This window comes from Chinchilla lanigera, unplaced genomic scaffold, assembly GCF_000276665.1.
Source record: "Chinchilla lanigera isolate Chin_1 unplaced genomic scaffold, ChiLan1.0 scaffold00120, whole genome shotgun sequence".
In the NCBI taxonomy this organism is placed as follows: domain Eukaryota; kingdom Metazoa; phylum Chordata; class Mammalia; order Rodentia; family Chinchillidae; genus Chinchilla; species Chinchilla lanigera.
This window is the reverse complement of record NW_004955521.1, coordinates 1,659,139-1,683,406: the sequence shown is the minus strand read 5'-3', so window position 1 is coordinate 1,683,406 and position 24,268 is coordinate 1,659,139. Positions and strand designations below refer to the sequence as shown.

Genomic DNA, 24,268 nt, shown 5'->3' with positions numbered 1-24,268 from the left:
AGTATATATATATGCAAATATGTGTGGGGGAATATTTCTTTAGGTATGTACACACACACACACACACACACACACACACACACACAGAGCCCTTCCTACAGTAGTTCTGCTGCAGTAAGGGCTTAGCAGTAACAACAAACCATAGCAGTGAACATAACTAATGGACAAATCTTGATTTCCTAACAATACTAGCATCTAATAAATGGACCTAGGACTTCTGGGAGAAATGGGTGATTATCCGGATGAGGCAGAGAAATTACAAGATGAATTTGGGAGAATCTGTTGCAATCAGAAATACTCTTTGAGCATCAAAATAAGTAATGATTGCAGTGCCTTCAGTACATAACGTAAAGTCTTAACTCCCTATAGATTCATGTCAATAAATGGGAGAAAGGGAAAGTTTGTTGCATTAGATATCAACTTATAAATACAAATGGAATGGAAGTTTGTTATGTTAAATATCGATTTATAAATACACAAGAAATGAGAGCAAGAGAAATCATCAATGGATATTAAATCTAACAAGTGTGATAAAGAACAATGTATTTACAGAAACTATCTACACAGTTCTTTTTTAGTTACAAAGGAAAAATAAAAAAACTCTTTAGAAGACAAACTCAGCAGATACCACCCAAAGTAAGCAATCAAAGGTACATGAAAGTAATTACACATGTACCCCTTGATACGGTGCAAGGAGAACACGTCACTTCTATGATAACTGTACAAACATGCATATGAAAATCTAATCATGAAGAAAAACAAACCACAAAAAATAGAAAATACTTGGTGCCCCTCAAAAATACCAAGGTTTTGAGCTATAAAAAAATGCTGAGGTGAAAAAGATTACATTGATACAACAACTAAATGTATGCTCCTGATTTAGGCCCTAGATCTGGAAAGAAAGGGTATGAAAACCCTGTGATGTTGCTTTTATTTTACCCTTTTTAGAAGTGGCAAACTCCATTAGTTTACGTGACTTGTCCAAAGTCATATGGGTAGGATAGAGTTAAGCCCATTAGCAACCAGCTCTGCCCACCTCTCCAGGAGTTGGTGCTAGGCTTTCTACTCACTAGACAGCTACTTACTTTCCTGACTAGCCATACAACACAACCACAGTCTTAATAAAAAGGTTCAAATCACTAAATCCAGTTAAAATCAGGCATTGCCTCATATTCTTTAATGGAAATAAACAAATGTATCCTCGTTATCAAAGTTGTAAATTTCAAATTATCATAAAAAAACAGATATAGAGATATAAGGTTACCAATTATACACTACAGTAACTTACTTTAAAAGTATTATTAAAATATAAATGAAAATACGCTCTTCACTAATGAATAAACAAAAATTACTATACAAAAGCTACTGTAATCTGCAATAACTCAACCACAATAACAAATATAAACCCACACTATCAGCATAGTTGCTGAATTCAAACTTTTGTACTGATGAAAGTTACACATACCTTTTCCTAAATGTGTGTTTATGCTCATATATCTAGCTGTTCCTGTAAGGCTCTTGTGTTCTCTGTATGGTATATGTTTCTTTGTCTCTGGATCAATATATTCCTTTGCCAAACCAAAATCTATAATATGAATAACTTGCTGGGTTTTATTTCCTGGTCGTCCTATTAAGAAGTTCTCAGGTTTTACATCTCTGTATATCAAGTTCTTTGAATGGACATATTCCATGCGAGAAATCTTGGTTTGGGAAAAAAAGAAGAAAGAAATTTTATTTGAGCCTTTCGTTAGCATAAGAAATCTTGATAGAGACAAGACAGAAACTGTACAATGAAAACAACTTAAAGAGAAAAATTCAGAAACTGTTTTAACCCTTTAAAAGTAATAAGATGTCAGTCTGATCTTCCTCAAATATATATACTTAGTTACTTAAAATGTCTGTCTTTACTATTATGGTCACTGGAATGAAAGTTAACATTTTGTAAGTTTATTTCCTACCAGTAAGTCTCAATCAAGATGCTCAGAGTATGCTACCTCATAAAATCAAAAGGCCTTACTCATTAAAAAATTTTAAACTCAAAAGTATAAGGAGACATATTCATAAAATTGTATTAGTCTTCCTCAGCTTGAGAATCAGGCAACTTTTAAAATTATGTTAAAGAAATTTAAGACTTTGGTCTGTTAAATAAAAATACCAGTACCATTTCTTTTCCTTTTTTTATTTGTTTTATTTTTTCCTAGGTTAAACTCTTAAAAATAAGAATCTAAAATTAGAGAATTTTGGAATCCAACCCAATAACAATATAGTACATCTATATTAATTGTTTTCCAGATTCTCAAATAATATTCATTGTATAAACTCATAAAATATGACATTAAAAATAAGAAGTGCTTCATTTAGTGACAATCATAGCTAACAATATAATGTAAACAATAGTCACAGAGACCACTGTAATTTATTACCAAACTCTAGATCATATGACACATAATATCTTTTAAATAATAATATATTTGAGCACTTTCCAGATCATAAAATATTTTAATAGCTGCATATTATTGTAGGGCTATTAATAGTTTACTCAACTTAGATTGTTTCCAAGTTCATTATTTTCGTACTTATGCAAAAAACTTTAAGCACATCTAAATACTTCCATAAGATAAATTTCTAAAAGTGAGTCAATGGATAAAAACAATTTTAAAACTTCTGTTGCATATACTCCTACTGGCATTTATCTGAAAACTATCTTAACTATCTTAAAATCATCCTCTAAATTTTCTTCCCATATGTTCCCTCAAATTTAAATAAGACTCTTACAGTTTGTTTCTTCTTTTATTAGCTCATTAAAGTCTATTATACAAATTAAGAATTGCTAGAAACAACAGGAATTTCAAAGTCAGGGTTCTACTCAAAGTAGTTAAGATACTTTCACACATGTAAATTATATTTCATTCAGTTATTTTATGTTATATGCACCCTGAAAAGAAAAAACGAAAAGTGGAAATATCTGTAGTAAGTAGGTCAAATGCTCTCAAAAGAATGTCACAAAACTTTAACATAACTTTTATTTTAAATCTGTGACCAATTAACCATGTGATCATTCAAGCAACTTCAAAACCCTCTGCTTTACTTACCAGCTGAATAGCTATCATGAGAACCGTTTTAAGAGAAAATGTTCTGTCGCACAAGTCAAATAGGTCTTCCAAACTGGGACCCAGCAGTTCCAGCACCATTGCATTGTATTTTCCACAAGGCCCAAAATAGTAAACTTGAGGTATCCCATCTAGAGGAAAACAAAAAGCCACTAAAGATTTTTATCATCTTAAGTACAAGGTGTTTCTTCCAAGAAAAACAATTTTTCTGTTTGATGGCTTCAAGGACTACAGCAGTATTTTTACTTCTTCCAACTACACAATAAGCTTTTTCAGAACAAACCCCCTCCTTCCTATACCTCCTGTTGGTGTTCACATTGCCTGGTTAGATTTTATAGTGGCATTAATGAACAACATTTAACAATGCTTTATTAACAATGTCTCTCCACCACTTCATCCACTGGACTTTCTAGCCCATATTCCCAAGGCCTAGAGAATATAGAAATGATTTACTATTACTGAACAAGAGTCATTCTCTGCTGTCTTTAACAATTCCAGGGCAGGCACACTCCTAAGATGCTCCTCTCCCCCCATATTCCTGTATCTGGAGTACAGTCCTCATAAAAACACTTTTCCTTCAACATGGGTAGGATCCAACCTAATCACTTAAGTCCCTCAAAAAGAGGCTCAAGAAATCGGAGATACTGCGAGCAACAAAGAGGCTCTCCTTGTTGGCCTTGAAGAGGATAAGCCCCTACCAAGTGGAGAAAGCCATATGCCATGGGATACCTCAAGGACTGACGGTCTTGAACTTATGACCATGAGAAACCGAGCTCTGGCAAAAACCAGTGCGCTTGGAACAAGGACAGAGCTTCCAGTAAGATTACAGCCCATCTTGATCTTTCCAGTCTCTCTCCCCACTGCCTACCACCTCTTTTACTTGGCTCTTTAAATTATTTGTATTTTGGTTCTTTCATATTAAAGAAGTAATGCAATATTCAACCTCCTGTGTTTGATAGATTTCACATAGTATTATGGTCTCAAGAACCATCCATTTTCCAACAAATGACTCACTTTTATCCTTCTTTAAGGCTAAGTAGTACTTCATTGTGTATCTACACCATATTCTCTTTATCTGTTGCTGGGCAAAATGATCAAGATGAATGTAATTGCTATGTACCACAAACATGTACTAGTAAAAAATATTTTTAAAAAAAGGAAGAAGAAATAAAGTATACTATTAAGGGGAAAAACTGCACTGTCCAGGCTCGCACTTTGCTTTTGATTGTCTACAGGGGATGTAGCTAGGCTGTGACCCCTTCTCCACACAGATTTACTACACTGTATGCATGTCACAACATCCACAAATATACACACATTCGCAAGCTCCACACTCAATATACACATGAACAGAAAACACCGCAGTGAAACATTAGAAAGCTAACAGAAAGCACTGGTTATAGGTGATTTCTAATTTCACTTTTGTACTCCTTGGACTTTTACAAATTGTCATGAAGAACATATACAATTTTTGCAACCAGAGAAGTAAGTGGAAATTTAAAAAATTCTTCCAGTATCACAAAGAAAAATTTGAATGGAAAAAAATGTTTACATCAAATTATAATTTTATTTCTCAGGACAAATCTGGATAGATTTTTAACACTGATCCAACAGTGCTAGGACAACTAACAGGCCTTGGGGAAGAGGGGATACTCATAGTAAAAAACAAAAACAAAAACAAAAAAACACAAAACCATAGTTACAAAAGTATGGTAGGCAAAACCACAAGATGGAGACGTTTTTAGAAAGTGGGAAAGGTAAAGGAAAGAGGGAATACAAGAGAGATGCTCAGCCAGGCATGGTAGTGCACATCTTTAATTCCAATACTTAGGATGTTGAAGCAGGAGAATCGCTGCAAGTGTGAGGTCACCCTTGAATACATAGTGAGTTCAAAGACAGTCTAAACTACACAGTGAGACCCTTTCTCAAAAACAGAAAAGGGGGATGCTCAGAAAAAACCTTAGAAGAAGAAAGAATAATGGAGGAGTTTAGTCACTGCCTGTGTCTACTGACTGAAGTTTTGGCTACTGAACTGTTCAAGAATAATTTTATTTAGGCAAAAGCAACCTTGTACATTATTTATTTGTCTCATATTTGTTGAATACTAACTCATATTATACCCATTTCCAATTACTCTAAAATTCTTTTTGTTTGAGACTACCATAAAAAGCTACGCATTCTGAATCCATGGAAGATAGTTCTCAGAATTTCCAACATCTCTGATTTTCAGGGCTGTTTTCTAGCATCTCTCATTCATAGGAAGTCTATTTTTTCCAATAAAAATTCAAGCATGAGTGAGAATACAATTGCACAGATTGGAAAATATAATCTCATTCATATTCCCCTCCTACTCTCTTTACTAAATACTTCCTTTTATATTTAAGAATTCAAGTGACAAAATAACATTAACTAATGTAAATGAATCAAAAAAAGGTAACAAGCAGTCAAACATTGTTAACTACTCACTTGAGAAAAATAATGACTTAACATACTCATGGCTTCGAACAGTACTTTTAATCATTTCTACTTGGAGAGGTGTGCCAAGAGTTCTTACTTCCTTGAATAATGTATGGCTGAGATACAAAATGTCTCTTAAAAGTCTCATGTTCCCAGGTGGTGCTTTCAGAAGATGCTCAATGATAAAGGCTCTGATTTCATCAATAGATTGATCGACTGATGAGGTAATAACTTGGTGTCATCACTGAGAGTAATGGAAACCTAGGAGGTAGGACCTAGTTGAAGGGAGTGAGTCACGGGGGCGGATCTTAAGGATATATCTTGTCCTTGGCTCCTTCCTCTATAGCTGTTTGGTTCCTTCTCTGGTTTCTGACTCCCTTGGAGTGAACAGCTTTGTCTGGCCACACCTTTCCACTTTGACATTTTTGCCTTGCCACGAGCCTAAGAGCAACGGGGCCAGATAACCATGGACTGAAACTTCTAAAATCATGAACCAAAATAAATTTTTCCTCCTCTAAGTTGTTTCCCCAGGTATTTGGTTAAAGCAACAAAAAGACTGACACAGATAACAAGTAATTTATGACAAAAAATTATTTTACTTCCAATGATAAAGATATTAATAATAAATTCAAAGGAATGAATTAATTTCCAAGTCTCTTCCAACATGGCCTATTTTAACTATCTGGTGTTGAGGAAATTGTGTAACACAAAGAAACATTATTCAGTAGCACAGAACTTCAAGGTAATTTTTGATATAAATTTCAAAATATATTCCGTGCATCTTCATGAAACATCAATAATTCAAATAAATTTTTTCCAAGTAAATTAAAAACTGAATTTTAAGAATTTAAGAATCATTTTCTCTGGAAAATGATACCATTTAGATGGCTGAACTGCACAGTTTAATGTAACATTTTCATATACAATTTCCATTAAAAATTCTCACCAATGATTTTTTTCCTTCTATCACTAAAATCAAGAATTAAATGTACTTAGTCATAAAATAATACAAATAGAAGTAATTAAAGTATTTTTGAAATTGTATTGTTTATTCAGAAAGAAACTGAAAATTAATACTGTAACAATTTTATATAATATTAAAATTCTACATTTTACACATAGGATCGCAAAAGTTAGAAAGCTACAGAAAATCTGGAGGTTATATGTTACAACTTCACATATAATGAAGAGAAAGTCTTTTTCTCATTCAAAAATGAAAAAATTGTGGGGCCCATCTAAAATCCCACCACTCAGGAAGCTGAGGCAGAAAGATCATACATTCAAGCTATCTAAAAGACCTTATCTCAGAAATACAAAAAATAAAAATTTAAAAATTACCATTTTGGTCACTTTTACTAAGAAACTAATTGCAAATCCTTCTGCTCAGTTTAAAGGAGAACAAGATGAATATATCATTATCATTGCCTTCACAAAATCAAAATTAAATGGCAGGGACAGACATAAACAAGTAATATGACAAAAAACAAATATATATTCAAAATAATATCAGATCAAAGAAGCCTCTTTTCTGGAGAGAAAAAACAGATGTCAGAAAATGCACTGTAAAGCAAATAACATTTTGCTGGCTTAAAAAAGAAAGCAATTCAGAGGAAAAGAAAAACATTCCAGAAAGAATACAAATACCTGAAAATAATAAGATCTGTTCGAGGAATAATAAGCTTAATGCAACTAAAAAGTAGGTCAGTGGAAAGAGAAAGAAATTTGAACTTCATGCTACATGATGAACCCGTTCTGAGGAGGTAGAAACAAGGAGACAGGATGCACAAACAAAAGTCAATTCAAAGGAAAGTGATAGTAAGGGCAAAAGAATGGTATGGAGAGAAACTAGGGTACTGAAGTGACAGGACTTCTCAAGTATCCCAACGGGCCAAAATCAAAGATGTTTCAGCTTGAATAAGTATGAAACTGTAAAATTATGCAACCTAGAAGACCTAGCAGGTCTTTAGGAAGAAAGGAAAATCACTGGAAAATTAAGAAGAAAACAATGTAGAGAGCTCAACTCTAAGTATACAGTACTGAATTTCTAATTGAGTAAGGACATTCATATATAAAGGACATAAAGAACTGGAAATTATTTTTATACAGATGGTAATTTGATCCCCCCCTTTAAAAAAGGTCCTGAAGTGTAAAAGAAAAGTCACACACTACTACTAGGAGCCTGATTCCTTACTCTTTGTTATGTCAACCCTTTAAGTACCACTTAACTGATTTGGTTTTTTCACAGAACATGTTTTTACTCATTTTTTCGTACTGACAGTCAAATTCATTCCTACTCAGTACAGTGTTTGCATAGTTTTATCCTTGCTCCTCTTCTCTTGTCAATCTCTATACTCTCCTCTGGGAGATTTCACACATAAGCTGATGAATGCCAAATCTAGATCTTCATTTTACTAAATGAATACTGAGTGGATGCGGCAAAGCAAGATTATGTAATACATTAAATTTTGCTATCAAAGAGTGACACTGGTATAAAACAATATTCTAATCTAAAACTGAATAATGTAAGAGTCAGCCCCTCATATGCACTTTGCAATCAAGTTTTAAAATCCTACTGCACATATTTGCTAACAAATAAGAGAAAAAAGTGAGGGCTATTGCCAGGGAAGTAATATGAAAGAGAGATAAATAGACTTACAGGAGGATCAAAACCCAAACAGGCAGAACCAAAAAAATCGTATAGTTTTTCATAGATATCTCACTAAATATTTCAATATATTAAAAAATTATTAATGTACACAACACACTTAATCACTGTAACCATTTTTAAGTGTGTAGTTCAGTGGCATTAGTTAAATGTTCAGTGTTGTATAACCATCACTATTATCCATCTCCAGATACTGCTGAATATCCCATACTGAAACTATTAAACAAAACCTATTTCTCCCCTTCCCTCAAGACCCTCAAACTGAGAGTGTTCTTTGTGTCTCTATTAATCTGACTACAGTAGATACCTCATATGAATGGAATTATACATATTTATCCTTTTGTGACTGGCTTACTTTATTTAGTACAATATTCGTAAGGCTCCTTTATATTGTAGCACATCTCACGACTTCTTTCCTTTTTAAAACTGGATAATATTCTACTGTAAACGTAGGCACACTTTGTTTACCCACTTTTCTAAGTAGACGTAAGTCCCACCTTTTGACTACTGTAAATAATACCACTACACAAACGGATACACAAATCCTCTGCTGCACCCCTTGCTTTCAGTCCTTTCATGTGCTGGATCTGTCCAGGAGAATTTCTAGATCAAATGGTAGTTCTTTGTTTAATATTTTGAGGAACCATCATACAGTTTTCCACAGTGGACACAGCATTTTACAAAGCCTGCCACCAACATACAAGAGTTCCATTTTTTTCACATTTACACTAATACCTGTTGTTTCTGCTGTTTGTTTTATATTCTTAATGGACATACTGATAAGCATGACATGGTATCTCATTTTGTTTTAAGTGGCATTCCTCTAATGATTAGGGATATCAAGTGCCTTCATGTTTTCTGACCATTCATGTATCTTTGGAGAAATATCTATTCAAGTCCTTTGTCCATTTTTAGTTGCGTTGTTTCTACTTATGTAGTTGAATTTTAGGAACTCTGTATATGTTCTGGATATTAATTAAATATATGTTTAAAGGCAATACTAAAAAACAAGTTATTATTTGAAGAAATGTAACATATCATAAAGTGTTATAGGTTAAATTACCTGAACTGATTCATTTCTAAAAATATGATCACTGTGGGTATCAATTTCAAAACAAAATTTTGCAAAGTCACTAATTCTCCCAAAATAACTAAGCTCTACTGTTTTTTTATGACTTACGTGAGTACTCAAAAACTATTTTTAAAATTCATGATTGATGAAAATCAGGAAAGAGTAACCAAAATTCATAACTCATATAAAATAGCAAAAAATACTATATTTAGCATAGTTTCAGAGTCACTATGACATATACCTAGCAAACATCATTCATATTCAATCAATACACATGGCACAAGAGAACATCCTTATATACAAAAACTACACTGCAAATGCTGGTACTGAGAGCTGTACTACACCGTAGTTTATAGTATTCAAGTACTAAAAGATGCCTGCTTCTATGTTTTTATCTGATATAATTTTTAAAGTTAAAACAATCGAAAGTTAAAACAAAATTTAAAAAATCAAAAAAGTTAAATTTTAAAAAAAAAACAAATTTAAAAATCTATGGAAGAGATGCTTTTATAATCACTAAGTAAAGACTACCTCACCTTTGGCACCTTATAAGAACAATCAACCAGAAAGTAAGACTTAAACATACCAAGAATGGCAGATCATAACCACAAGATATGGATGACAATATATTGAAATCCTAGATATAGCAATGTCCTATACTTTAGTATATGTACCAGTAAGTTTTTTTTTAATTTGTACTTATCTTAATTATTAACCCTAACCAGTATGTGGCTTCAAATACAATTCTTTTCATCCCCATCTCATTTAAATCTCGACCTTCAGCAGTAAGTTTGGTGCTTCCTCGAGGTCTCGCTATGGATTAGATCTGGAATGCTATCAGCTGCCCACATGTTAAAGACTTGCCCCCTGCCATGTAGGGCTACTGGGCGAACCATTAAGAGACACAGATGAGTGGAAGAAACTCATGTAACTGGAGGCTTCCTTTGAGGGGGACACTGGGACCCCAGCCCCTTCCTATGTCTCTCTGCTCCCCAGCTATGATGAAGTAAACAGATCTCCTCTGCCATGTACTCTCACCATGATGAACTGCCTCACCACGAAGTTGTGAGGTCAAGCAACCACAGATTGAAACCTCTGAATCTGTGATCAAAAATAAGTATTTCCTTCTTTTAAGGTGATTTTCTCAGGTATTCTTGTCATGGCAATAGAAAGCTAATACAGGCCTTTTGCATATGACTCATACTAAGTACGCATTACGAGACATCTACAATGATAAATGCATTAATATAAAATTTAAACTTACTAATCCTGCAATGACTACTCATTTGTGAATTATACTCTTTAGTAGAAAAATATAAAATCTATACCATATGAGGAAATGGACAGCTCTACTGACCAGAAAGTAAACATGCTTACAAGAAGGTACTACACATGAAGAAATCCCACTGTATTGTATATGAGGGAACAAAGGACACGTATTGTGTAGAAAACTACAGAAGTAAAATCTTTTCAACTAGAAGAATAGTAGTACACAGAAGTAAAGATAAAGAAGCTTTAATGTGAAGAAAAGGCTACAGTAGAACTTTTTTCCAATGACACAAAACACCCATTCTTGCTTACAGTTGCAAAAATATACTTCTTTTAGTTTTCTAGACTATTCTAACAAGTTACTACAAATTTGATGGCTTGAAACAACATAAACTTACTCCTTTACAGACTGGCAGCTAGAAGTCTGAACTCAATTTCACTAATCCACATCAAGGTGTGGCAGGGCCATGCTCCCTTCATGCTTCCTTTCTAGAGGAAAGAATCCTAGAAGCCTTGTCTAGAGCCTTGTATCTGCAAACACTCCTTAGCATATGGGTCTAATCTTTGCCTCAGTGTCACACTGTCTTCTCTTTTCAATGTGCATGTAAATTGTTCCTCTGCTTTTCTCTTACAAAGATACTAGTGACTGCATTTAGAGATCACCCAGATATTCTCAAACCTATGGCATGCATGCCACAGCAGGGTGTTTGCACCACTGAAAGTTCCAAAAGATTTGCCAGCACTGTTCTAGAATAATCTCACTATCTCAAAATCTTCAATTTCACTGTGCCTACAAGCTCTTTGACATATAGTAACATGCACAGGTTCCAGGTATTAGCATATGGGGACCTCCATTATGGGACCATTTTGAGCCTACCACAATACTGTAGGACATTTCAGTAGTATACTATTCGCAGAAAGGCTGACAATATGAAAGCTACATGCTTCTTTTATTATTCTCAAACTAATATTTTTTTCTGCAATTGTCTCTACCCATACAAAAAGCTCTAAATCTGTCTTATGTAAAATAAAAAGAACCATTAATTACAGTAAGACTCTTGTCTTTTCTATAAAAAACAGACCATAGTAAGACAATGTAAGCACAGCCTTAAGAAATGACTCTTATTCATCAAATTCGCAATATACTATTCCTTGAAACTAGAAGAGAATTATCATAACAATCTACTTCATTCCAAATTTTAAAATTAATCGAAGACTTTACCTCCAGATCCTAACTGCTTGTAGAATCTGTATTCCAAATGTAGTTGTGGTGCTCTGGATTTCATGGGCTCCTAATTAAAGAACAAATAAGCAACTTTTAAAAAGATATTTAAATTATTAAAAGATCAGTAGGCCTCAATTACAAATATTTTAAATTTTAGTGTCAATTCTATCTTTATCTAAGATCCATATAAAAATTAAGTTTATGTTCAATCTTAAACTGATGCTACCCATAACTATATATAAGGTAAGCAGCTATTACACCAAGCATTAGGGAAATCTATTGTTTGACTTTTTGACCCTGAAGAAAACATGCTCTGAATATTCATGACTAAGGAAATGTAACCAAAAAAAGTAAGAACAAAGATTATAATATGAAAATTTCAATATTGTTTTCTAAAGTTTTTAAATTGAGCTGTAAGTTAAAGATTCTAAGACAGATCATTAGCTTTGCTAACTAACTACACATGCTATAACCAACACAACCAACAGTCTACAGAACATTTTTATCATCTCTTCCACAGAGACAATCACTTTTTGATTTTTACTACCTTTGGATGAGTTTTACCTTGTTGTTGGATTTCAACCAAATGGTATTATATAATGGATGCTTCACATGTGTGGGTCTGAATTTTATTCCTGAACTTGGTTTTGAGATTCATATACACACATGTATACACACAAAAACAATACAAACATTAGTAACAGTTCTTAGATATCAGTAGGATTAAATGCAAAAATATCTGCAGAAAAATGAAAATTGTAATAGAGCAACAGAGAAAATCTGAACAAGAACAAACAGGTAAATATAACAAAGTAACAGAAAATTTAAAGAACCAACTTTGAAATTTTGAAAACTCTGAAAAATTTATTTCAAAATAAAATAAATGAAGTTCAGTTTGCAGACTAACAGAAGAGAACACAAGTAGAAGGAAAACAGAAAAATTATACAAAATGGTTTTTTTTTTTTTTTTTTTTTTTGGTTTTTCTCCAGTACCGGGAACTGAACTCACGACCTTGCGCTTGCCAGGCAGGCGCTTTTGCCGCTGAGTTAAATCCCCAGCCCCTATACAAAATGTTTTATGAAGGAAAAAAATAGAAAATATGAAAGAGACCTGAATACACAGTAAGGAGATCCAATATGCATGTGATAATCTCAGGAGGACAGGAAGAGAAAAATGAACATGAGCAATAATGGGAGAAAGAATTACTATGAATATTCAAGAACCAATAAGGAAAACAAACCCAATTTGAGAAGAATAAGCATCCCAAATGGAACTACTAAAAGGAAAATATACCAAGACATAACATAATAAAACTATAGTCTACGATAAAGACTTCAGACAAGGAATTATTAAAATCCCATTGGAAAACTTATATAATAAGGACAATTATAACAGAAACAATATGCTTATTTCTTAAGAGACAGGAGAGTACAGTAGTTAAAGACATCACTAAAACTAAACTGCACTAGTTTAAATCCTGAATGTTCCACTTCCTTTACCTGTGTGACTTTGGTCAAGTTACGTAACTACTCTGTGCTTTTCAGTTGCCTTATCTAGGAATTGAAGTAAAGTTAAAATTGTATCTTTCTCATAATATATGTGAACAACTTCGAACAATACCCTTCACAGAGTGCATTACTACCTATAATTCTTCAGTTATCTATCTGAAAGTACAGAACCTTAAGATGTAATTACAAATGAAATTCAAATATATACCTTACTCAAGCACCAATATCCCCTACGTAAAAAATATAAACTACGACCTGATTTAGTGACTTCACTTTGATTCCAGTACATTACTAGAAATAAAATTTTATTATATCACCATATAACAAAAGTCACAGAGAAGGACATTTTCATTACTCATGGACAAGTAGCTATTATATAAGTAGAAACACAAAGATATGAAGGTGGTAGCCGACATCCAATTGACAACTTATTGTGAGACAAACTATTGATCTAAACCTGGAACATTAGATAAATTAAGACTCTTTGTAAGAGGTAACACAGTTTAAAGTCACTGAAATTTGATCTCTCAACATGAGGTCATGAAATAACACCTTTATAACACCCAAGTATAAAACTCAGCACTGAAAGTATACAGATAAAGCATTTCAAGTGATTATTTTTATGGAAGAGTCTCAATAAAATTACAAACAGATACAACAAATACAAATAAAAAATATGCAGAAATAGCAAACTTGGTACTAAACTAGGTCTAATTAACACAAAAATTTTCCTGTCCTTCCAGTATGTATTTTGGGTGAATATGAGAAAAAACATGACTACATATCATACTTGAACCTCAAAAGTATTACAGATATAGATCTAAAGTTACTCCAAGGTACAATAAGTAATAATAATTATTATATGTAATGCTAATTAATATGCTTTCAAAAAGGGCAAATCAAAGGAAGACTATCCAGGAAAAGAGAAAAACAAAGGGATGGTGATATGGCACAAAATAAACATATTTAAAAAGTGCTATGTGTGTGTTTACATAAGGCTGGAAAATGGCATAATAAATGTTTTCTAATGCATCAGTGGTCTGGGCAGGATGAACAAATTCTACATCTGAAAGTAACAGGAGTTAAGGACCACCACTGGATGACTGAAACTGAAAAGGGAAGGCAGCATAAAGCAGTGGTGATGAACCTACAGCACACGTGCCACAGCGGGCATGCAGAGCCCTCTCTGTCAGCACGCAAGCCAAGTGCACGCATTGTTTTTTATAAACTAAAGCCTCAGTATTCAGGTTTAATTGCAATGTTGGCGTGCAATAAATAAGTGGATTTGGGGTTACAGTTTGGGCACTTGGTCTCTAAAAGGTTTACCATCACTGGCCTACACCAATGGCTCCTGCCTTGATGCAGTAGTTTACCCTTCTTAGCCTTTAAGATGCATATCATTTGCATGCAAGCATGCTCCTGCAAGTGGAGGTGCTTACAACAATTTAATGTATTGGTACTAGCCTAGAACATGCAGAAAGGAAGGATTCCAAAGAAATAAAAACCAGCAATGCCCAGTTATCCAGTTCCTACATCCTGGGCCTCACTACTCTAATTCATATATAGTAACTCTCCTTGTCCTTACATCATGCTCATGAGGAACACTTTAATTTTAATTTAGTGTTCTATGTAAATCAGCCTATAGAAATAAACCATGTTATTTAAACTAATTTGGGCATTTTGGACCTGTAACAGTAACATACTTCATTAAAAATTAGCAATTAACTCGAGAAATATATCTCAGAGTTTAATTATGGGAACCAATTCTTGTGACGGATTACTATGAATCCAAGAAACAGTGACCATCTTGGTAAGAGATCCTAGCCAGATTTTATATATAAAGCTAAGGACGAGACCTTGAGACCAAGGTAGATTCATCTACGTAAATGCCACGTGTGAGGCAATCAGACTCTCCTGATAGTGACACAATCCTATGGTGTGTCTCTGTTTCTCTCTCTTCCTTTTTTTGGTAGCAGGAATAGAACTTAGGGTCTCACTGTTGCCAGGCAGGCACTCTTCCACTGAGCTACACCCCTGGCCAGTTGTGCATCTCTATTTCCAAGTGAAATCAAACAGTATTTGTTGCAGTGAGTTTACCATTCCATCTCTAAATATTTTCTATTTCCTGCCACTTGCCTCTTCCTCTAATCATCTCTCTTTTACACATTCATTTCATTTCACCCTATTACAGAGGTTATACTACTAGGGACAATGTTAACTAAGCCAAACAGACTGAGAAAACTAAGCCATGTCAAACCTTAAGAAAACCAGATAGGAAAGTTGAGCCACAGTAAAGTGTATCTTGTAAGAATAATTAACAAGTCTAAATTCTTCCAAAAGAGATCTTTCTGCCTCATACCCATCATAATGGGCACATTTAGGACTGCAGAAAGGTGCCAAGGTAATTTGCTTTCCCTACTACCCTACACCCAAAAATTAAGCCTTTCTGAATACCTGAAAGTACAGCAATAAATACCCAGATTAGCACAGTTGTAAAATATAAACACACAAAAAAGTTCAGAAGCCACTTGGAAGTGTATTTTCAAAGAATGAAATCTTGAATACTAAGGAAACATGTTTCATCCAAAATGCTTAAATTTATCACAAAGAGAAATCCTGCTTTCTAATTTTTATCTACATAGAAATGTTTCCCTAAATTAAAAACTGTGCTAAAACTTAAATATTTAATTTTATAATATTTCCAAAGTGAAAGGACTTAGTTTTTATGACATGGAAAAACAGTGATGTCCTACACATTATCATACACTTGAAGGGCAGGACAGTATTAGGACCTTATTAAGAAAAAGTCACATATATATATATATATATATATATATACACACATATATATATATACATATATATGTATAATTTTTTCTTTTCAAATAAACCCCAAGTTATTCATAATATCCAAATAAAAAGTAAGTTATTAACTTAAAAAGGAAATAATTTCAAAAATAAATATGAACTTACCAGCTTAATTGCCACATATTCATTTGTGTATAAATTTTTCCCTTGAAAAAGAAAGAAAAAAATGCCAGATTAAATATAATGCAAAGTGTACTCTGGAGGGGAAATACACAACACATTCAAATGAAACAAAGGTTTGTGCTTCCAATTATTACGCAAAAAAAGAAAAACTCAGGAACAAGGAAATATTTAAATTTATGATCAATTCAAAGATGTACTTGGTATTTCACCTAGATTCAGAGGTGATACTAACTCATTATCCCACTGGAAAAAATAGGAAGATTCTGATTTTGTTGAGTAATTGCATTCAATTTACAAAGTACTCAACAGTCAAATTCATGTTAATTAAAATATAAAGCCAAAACTTCTCTACAAAAACAAAAACAAAATTTTTCTCTGCTCGTCACATCAGTTTGTACTCTTATAAAGGCTCATCTTTACTCTAGTATATATATCAAATATATTTTTAAAATATAATATATTAAAATTACAATAAAACGCCGGGTGTGGTGGCACATCCCTGTAATCCCAGCACTCAGGAGGCTGAGGCAGGAGGATTGCCGTGAGTTCAAGACCAGCCTGGGCTACAAAGTGGGCTCAAGGCCAGCCTGAACTACATAGCAAGACCCTGTCTCAAAAAGACCAAAAAGGGCTGGGGATATAGCTCCGCAGCGCAAGTGCCTACCTGGCAAGCACAAGGTCCTGAGTTCGATTCCCAGTACAAAAAAAAAAAAAAAATCAAAAAGACCAAAAAAAAAACAAAAAAATGCCAATAAAACAAAAAACCATTATTCTCTAGGCATGATGCCACATATCTGTATTCCCAGCTATTCCAGAAGCTGAGGGAGGAAGTTGGTGAGACCATGTCTCAAAATAAAAAAAGGATTAGGGAAGTAGCCTGGTGATCCCTGGGTTCAACCACTAGTCCTGAAGAGAAACACACATACCACATACCACATACACACACACCCCTGTATAATATTAAGCAATTGGTTCTGATAATCTAGTTATCTACAATGAGGGAAAAAATCGGTTATTAGCACTTTACCTTATGACATAATTAATTTCAAATATTTTTAGGGTTAAATATAAGCTATAAAACAAGAAACATATTTATCACCCAACATATGGAGGCCTTTCTTAGCATAAGAAGTAAAGACAATCAAAAGGTTTTATAGATTCAATCAAACAAAACATTTTAAACTTCTGAATGCTGAAAAACTCTACTATGTGCAAAGAGCAGGTAAACAGATTTACTAAATAGAGATTTAAAATCATTAACAAATGATTCAAGTGAATCACATAATCCTTGACATTGGCTATATAATCCAGAAAATTCCGATTAAAATCTGTAGCCCAAGGAGAATACCAGGGAGAAGTTTAGAAGCAATTAGTAGATGAAGACTTTTATATGTGTCTTCATATACATTTTCTGCATTATGTATGAAAAATACAGGTTTCCTCTGTAAGCTTATAGTGAATAACGACTTTCAGTAAGGAACAATCTTGAAGAATCACTATCTAACAAAAGCACAATTCTGGTTTGGAGTTCAAAGAGGAAAGTTGCAGTTTCTCAAGATACTACCTTCTCATAACTATTTTGTATATGATGTAAATGTACCTGGGAAAAGATTCACAAAATGAATAGTCAGGTTAAAAACAGATTCCAAGAACCAAAAGTACTTCTAAAATTACTGTTTTTCTTGATTTTTATATGTTCCTTTGTCTACCTCTTATATCACAGCACAAAGCACTAAATCCTAAAATGTATCATTATTCTTTTGAACATTACAAATTATAATGACAATTGAACACTACAATTTTTAACTTAGGAGTGATAGTTATAGGTAAGAATAAAGATACAAATGCATTCTGTCATCCAACATTGCTATAGCCCCAGAGTTAGCTTATAATCTGTATGTTACACACACGAAGGAAACAAATGTACAAAATATGCATCTGTGTGCATGGTGGGGGGTATGTGGAGGAAATCTCATTAGCAGACAAAGCCAAGTAGAGTGGAGCTAGTTAATTGATGTTTTAATTCAATTTCAAAAGACATTTCCAATAGATTTTTCTGCCATACTGAATTTAAAGTAAAGGTTTACAAATACTATGGCATTGGTGTGGTAATTACTGTATAAAACTATGTTCTTCAGAAATTACATGCTTAGAGGAGGCACTACTAGTTATTCTCCAGCATCCATTCTCCTCTTTCCACAATAAAATGCCCAAGCTTAAAAATGGCTGCCCATCAAGAGACTGTACAGTATTTCCCAGCCTCTCATTCAGCTTAGCTTGCCTGTATGTGGCTAAATTCTATGTATCAGTAGACATGAGGTAATCCACACCCCACTTCCAGGAATGAATGCCATTTCCTGGCTCCTGTTCTTCCTTTTGCTGGTTGGCTCTCTACCTGAAAAAGAGCAGCTGCAGCAATCACTCTGCACAGGGACACTGAAGTCACACATTAAGGGTGCAGAGGTTCCCTAACAGCTTTGTGAGTTCTCTCTTTGGTCCATTATGTGAAAGGAAAATAAACTATTTACTTACAATCACTATTTTTTTGAATTTTTAATACCATCATAACCTATTCCTTATTGTACTTTTAGATAACTTTTATAATATGCTTCAGTTAGAAACAGTAAAAAAAAAAAGCAATAACATAAAAACAACGAATCAGACAAAATCTGCAAATGTATTTGATATATATTATAAATCCTGTAGAATTTTCAACAAGTATTAGAGAGTTATATGCTATACAGGAATAAGAAGAAAAAAAAGAACAGAAGTTATGAAAACTCCTGCGAAAAACTTCTATGTGTCAAAAGTTATAATATCCGTTTTTTCAGAAGGGTAATTCATAAAGCAATATATAACATCCTTGTTCTGTGTTTTTATATGTGATAGTCAACTGTAGACACAAGAAGACAGAGGAGAGGACAAGAAAACAAAGTTTGTTATATTTGTAAGTCTTAAAAGAAGGAGTCACACTGCATGCCACACAGGGTCACAGGATTAGGAGAGGTGGCAAAGACAAGAAAAAAGAAGAGCTTAGGCCAAGGCCTTTACTGGAGTTCCCAGCAAAAAATGCGAAGCAGGACAGAACAAACAATTTAGGACTGGTTAGTTTCTGTGACTGCAGGGACCTTTGGCTCACAGAGGTGGTCTCCAGTTACATGATAACTGTCCCTGCAGTGATAAGCAAAGGAGTACTGCCCCTTGGATATATGGGCTACATAGAGGAGGTACAGCTGCTGGTTAGTTTGCACATCAAAGGCATGCTCCTTGAGTCCTTCCCTAGTAACTGGCTAAAGCTAGAAGCAGTCTTTCTGCATCCAGAATGGTTAAGTTGTCCAAACATATTTTAAAAAGTATTATAACTCTAGAGTTTGGCCAGCTCTGTTTGATCTCATTCAACCTCTATCAAAAACATTCCTGGGCATTTCCTTCGATCATCTAAGCTAGGAATGCAAGCCTTACTCCGAACACATAAAAATAAAATGAAACCACAAATATATCATCTTATTTTTAAAATAAAAAATATAGAAAAAATACACAGCGCATTTTAATATAATTTTTAAAATTTAAATGTGCATTAATTCTTTTAGTGTCATAATCATGTTTTTAAAACTAATTATCTGTAAGAGCAGTTTCCAAAAGTAGATAATACATTGTCTGTTCAGGCATTTGGACTTGGAGGGATATTTTAATTTATGTGTAGGATTTCAACTTCTGTCTGGTGCCCAACAGAGCTGAAGTTTTTAATGCCCTAGTGTTTAGGCCTTCTACCAAGAAAAAAAACAAACTGTCTAGTCTAAACTGCCAAGAGCCTCACTGTTGAAAATCACTTACCTAAAACATGCACGCCACATACTCTTTCTTACTCAATACTAAACTCAAAAAAATTCAATACCAGGAACCAAATGTTCAAGATGTGGTTTTAAAGAAAGTACTTTAAGAATCCAAAGCAACATTTAAAATTAGAATTTGTTTATACAAGTATACGAAGAATAATACTTATAACTTTTGAAGCAGAGAAACCATTGGAGACCTCGGAAAAGAATAGTTAAATGGCCTTTTAGTAGTCTACAAATAAAAAGCAAAATGATTAATTTAGATCTGTATATATTTATGCATGTGTACATGTACAAAAACACAAAACACATATATAAAAAAATATAGCTGATACATTTAAATAAACTTACATAAATATCACACATAAATATGAGATGCGACTGAAACATACAGTGAATTTTTAATTTATTACAGGAAAAGACATATATATCACCATTAATCTCCCTTAAAATACCCCATTTCGCTTTGAACATACTTATCCTATTCTTATCACTTTAAGAAGAAGTTCTGGAAATTCTCTTTTGTAAGTATCATTACTTGTATTGTGGCTGACTCAATTCAAAACATTAACTTTGCACGGTAAATGGTCATTTTCACTTTTGGAAGAGAGGCAAAAGTCACAGTGGAAAAGGTGGAAAACACTGTAATATTTTTATTACCCTGCCTTTCCTTTGTGTTTTTCACTGAAATAAAAATTTTTAAATAAATTTTAAAATACACACTGCATTTTAGCACATTTACTGATGATATTGAGTATACTATCAATATTTATTGATTATACTGTACACACTGTATAGATAATAAAGATCCATACATTAGATACATAAGAATGATAAATAACATAAGTAAGAATGATCTTATTCCTATTCTTGCTTATTCACACACTATAAAAGAAGAGAGTGTTTTATTGTTTTTTCAACATGTATGGTAATATAATTTCAGGATATGATTAAGAGTCATATTTTTCTGGTTAAAATGGTCTAATAGATTTGTGTAAATACACACAAACATACACATATTCAAATATATGCACATACATACAGTATATATATATATATGTGTGTGTAGTTATCTTGAAATAAAACTATATACAACAAATTTTGAATAAAAATAGCCAAAATATATGCAGATATAGTGCTTGTCGTTTTACCTTATCACCTATATTTAATCCTCACAGTAACCTAGGAAGTAAAAATAATGCCACTATAAAGCTGAAGAAATGGAAGACTTGAGAAGTTAAATGATTTGTGTGTTCCATTATGATAAGAACTATTTTGATATTTTTCCAGTGCAGTGGTACCTTGGTACTTGTTGTTAATTGGTTCTCAGAGGTGTGAACAAACTGTTTGGGCTTATAAGGCTTAGCAAGTCATAAAGCAATCAACACGAAGAAGTTCTAGCTCACCTATGGAGTATCTGGACAAAATTTTCACATTAAAATGTGTTGAGCACCAAATCTGATGAGTTTCAAAGCGGCTGAGTACCAATGTACAACTACATATGGTATTATCACTGTTAAGTATTGGATGGATGCTGCTCAAAGTGAAAGAGTAAATAACCTAGTTTCTCTTAACTACAAAGTCAAAATGAATGTAAGAATTCAAAGTATCTGATTCAGTACCTTTCAAAAACTAAAATGTAAAGTATTCACCTTTTCAAATATTTGAGTTGTCATTAAATGCAAGAGTCTCCCAGCCATATCATGTTTTAGGTATTTATAAAGTATGTCATTGTCTTTTATTAGCTTGCTTAACTCAAAAATTTAATGTGCATTAACAACACAAAAGTAATAAGATGAATGAAACAAATTAGGGTGTTTTACAAGACTACAAAATAATCATATAGTTGAATAAACAATTACATTTAATTCCAGCAGCAGGGTTGGATCTAAGGAGAATTGTAGGGTCAAACTTTCTTTTACTCGTGAAGTCCTACCCTTAGTGATCAATTGGCCAGAGCTGTAATATACCTCCAGAATGACTCTTATATAACCATACCATCCTCTTTGTTGTTTCTCTTCAATGGGGACAGCTATATCTCTTCTGTATTAGGAAATAAAAGACTTAGATTTGGATTCTGAGTCTGTCAGTAAACTGTTGTGTGATATCTGGCAACTACCTTCCTCTTACTGCATGTTTCAACTTCCTGAAATGTAGAATTAGGAGGTTTAATTAAACCAGTGTTTCTCAAAATTCCCTAAGTATAATAACTTGACCGAAAACTCTGAATCCCTTGCTAAGACTTTATATTCCTGAGTCCCACCCAAGACATATTGGAAGGGAAGAGGAATAAATTACAACACGAGCTTTAGTTAAATTTAGGTAGTTTCAATATATTAACTTGACATTAAACCATATATGCAGTATTCAAATGATCAGTAACTAAATACGTTGAAATATAAAAAAGGAACTTAAAGATTGTCCCCAAAGAAGATACTGCAAAGGTCTTTTTAAATTGGTCTTTTTAAATTGCTTTCTTGCTTTCTCATATTTTCAAGAAATGAGAATGGGTTCACCTCAAGAAGGTGATGTTCCTATAAATATAAAACACATTCCTACACATACATATATGGAATATACACAAGAAAAGTAGGGAATTCCTTATAAAGGAAAATGTAAATACATAAGACATTTCCAACATCTGTGTTCTTTAAAATTACCATAACAATTAAGCAACAATTAAATTTTTCATTAGTATCTTTCACTTCAAAAATTTTTACCAAATAATGAATAAATAAAGTAGTCTTACCTAATCGCAATTCTCCAAAATTGCCACATCCAATTTTTTTGCCAACTCTGAAGTTAGGTCCAACCATTAAAACGCCAGATGATGAAGACCCAGTGCCCCGAGTATTGTGCCCTGACCGACCACTAGGTCGTGCCATTCTATCATCTGATTTGTCCTTGTCTTTCTTTTTATTATCCATATCAAGTTTGCGGTACTCCACTTTGAATTCTTTAATCAAGACAGGCACAGTGAAACAGGGTATTGTGAGAACAGGTACATCACTAGGTAACTGTACCAGCCAGGTAATGTTAACATTCAAATTGCAGTAGGCAGTCAATTAACTAGCGCGTGTTCATCCCATTCGTGATATTTTCCTCAGTTGTACTTTCAGCAAAACATGTCTTCAAAATTATCTTCTCAGTGATGTGGGCTGATACTGACAAGTAGCTAGGACATCAAGAAAAAAAATTAGTCAACTAAAGGAATTTTAAAACGTGTTTGGGAAACTATGAAACGTAACAAAAATTTAGGTAATAAATTTTTGTTATTTGTTGATACCAAGTGAAAGTAAATCACAGATTCTTAAATTAACCATAACTCTTTATTGCTACACTTTAAAACAAAGAGGTCACAGGAACAAAATAGAACAAATCAGGGCTTCAGTTATTTTTTAAAAATAAAAAAGGAAAAGGGTACTGAGTGTTTCACAAAACAATATACATTCACTGGACTTTCCAACTTAAAATGTGACTTTGATCTCTGAGGAAAAAACATAAAGTAAATCCTGCCTTCACCCAGCCTCACTGCCTGGGGACAATTTCCTGTCTAATAAACAAAAGGCAAGACTCAGCAGCATAGTGATCACAGGGGTGCTGAAGGGAGTGGAATTTGGAGAGCACCGTACCAAAAGTCAAGGGGTCTCTCAGTGAGGGGTACAAGGGAAAGAAAAGCAAGTGGAAGGCGAGGCTGCACATGTGCATGGGAATATTCTGAAATTCCTAGAAGACAATGACTACAAACAGGGTTAAATGAAGAATGAAAATACTGGAGGCTGCATAATACTGTCCAGTACAGATAAAGGAACACCATTAACATCCTAAGTATTCAGCTGTGACACCCTAAGTCTTAAAAGTAAAGACCATACACTGTAATAAGAACTACTGCACTGTAATAAGACTATACACTGTAATAAGGACTACTTTACGTACTGTAAAACCTAACACCAAGCCTATGCAGGGTTAAATGAAGCTCTAAGCAAATCAACTCTTACTAAAAAACAACAAGAACTTAACACTCTCAAATTGAAAAAAAATATAAACTCGCAACCACACTGAATTTACAAAATCTACCATACAATCTAAACTTACCAAACATGCAAAGAAGCAATAAACATGACTCATAGCCAG

The 24,268-nt window shown here is 33.5% G+C and overlaps 1 protein-coding gene across 8 annotated transcripts in view; it reads right to left on the bottom strand.

The window, feature by feature from the left end:
• Csnk1g3 (casein kinase 1, gamma 3) overlaps nucleotides 1–23,317 on the bottom strand; it is a 61,722-nt gene extending 38,405 nt beyond the window's left edge. For all 8 annotated transcript variants that reach the window (XM_005409308.1, XM_005409311.1, XM_005409310.1 and 5 more), the window contains exons 1-5: nucleotides 22,884–23,317; nucleotides 16,281–16,321; nucleotides 11,796–11,865; nucleotides 3,093–3,241; nucleotides 1,466–1,700 (exon numbers count right to left, since the gene is read on the bottom strand). In XM_005409308.1, the coding sequence (XP_005409365.1) occupies nucleotides 1,466–1,700; nucleotides 3,093–3,241; nucleotides 11,796–11,865; nucleotides 16,281–16,321; nucleotides 22,884–23,061 (673 nt within the window). In that variant the 5' untranslated portion in view covers nucleotides 23,062–23,317. The remainder of the gene's footprint in view (nucleotides 1–1,465; nucleotides 1,701–3,092; nucleotides 3,242–11,795; nucleotides 11,866–16,280; nucleotides 16,322–22,883) is intronic.
• Between the last annotated feature and the right edge of the window lie 951 nt (nucleotides 23,318–24,268).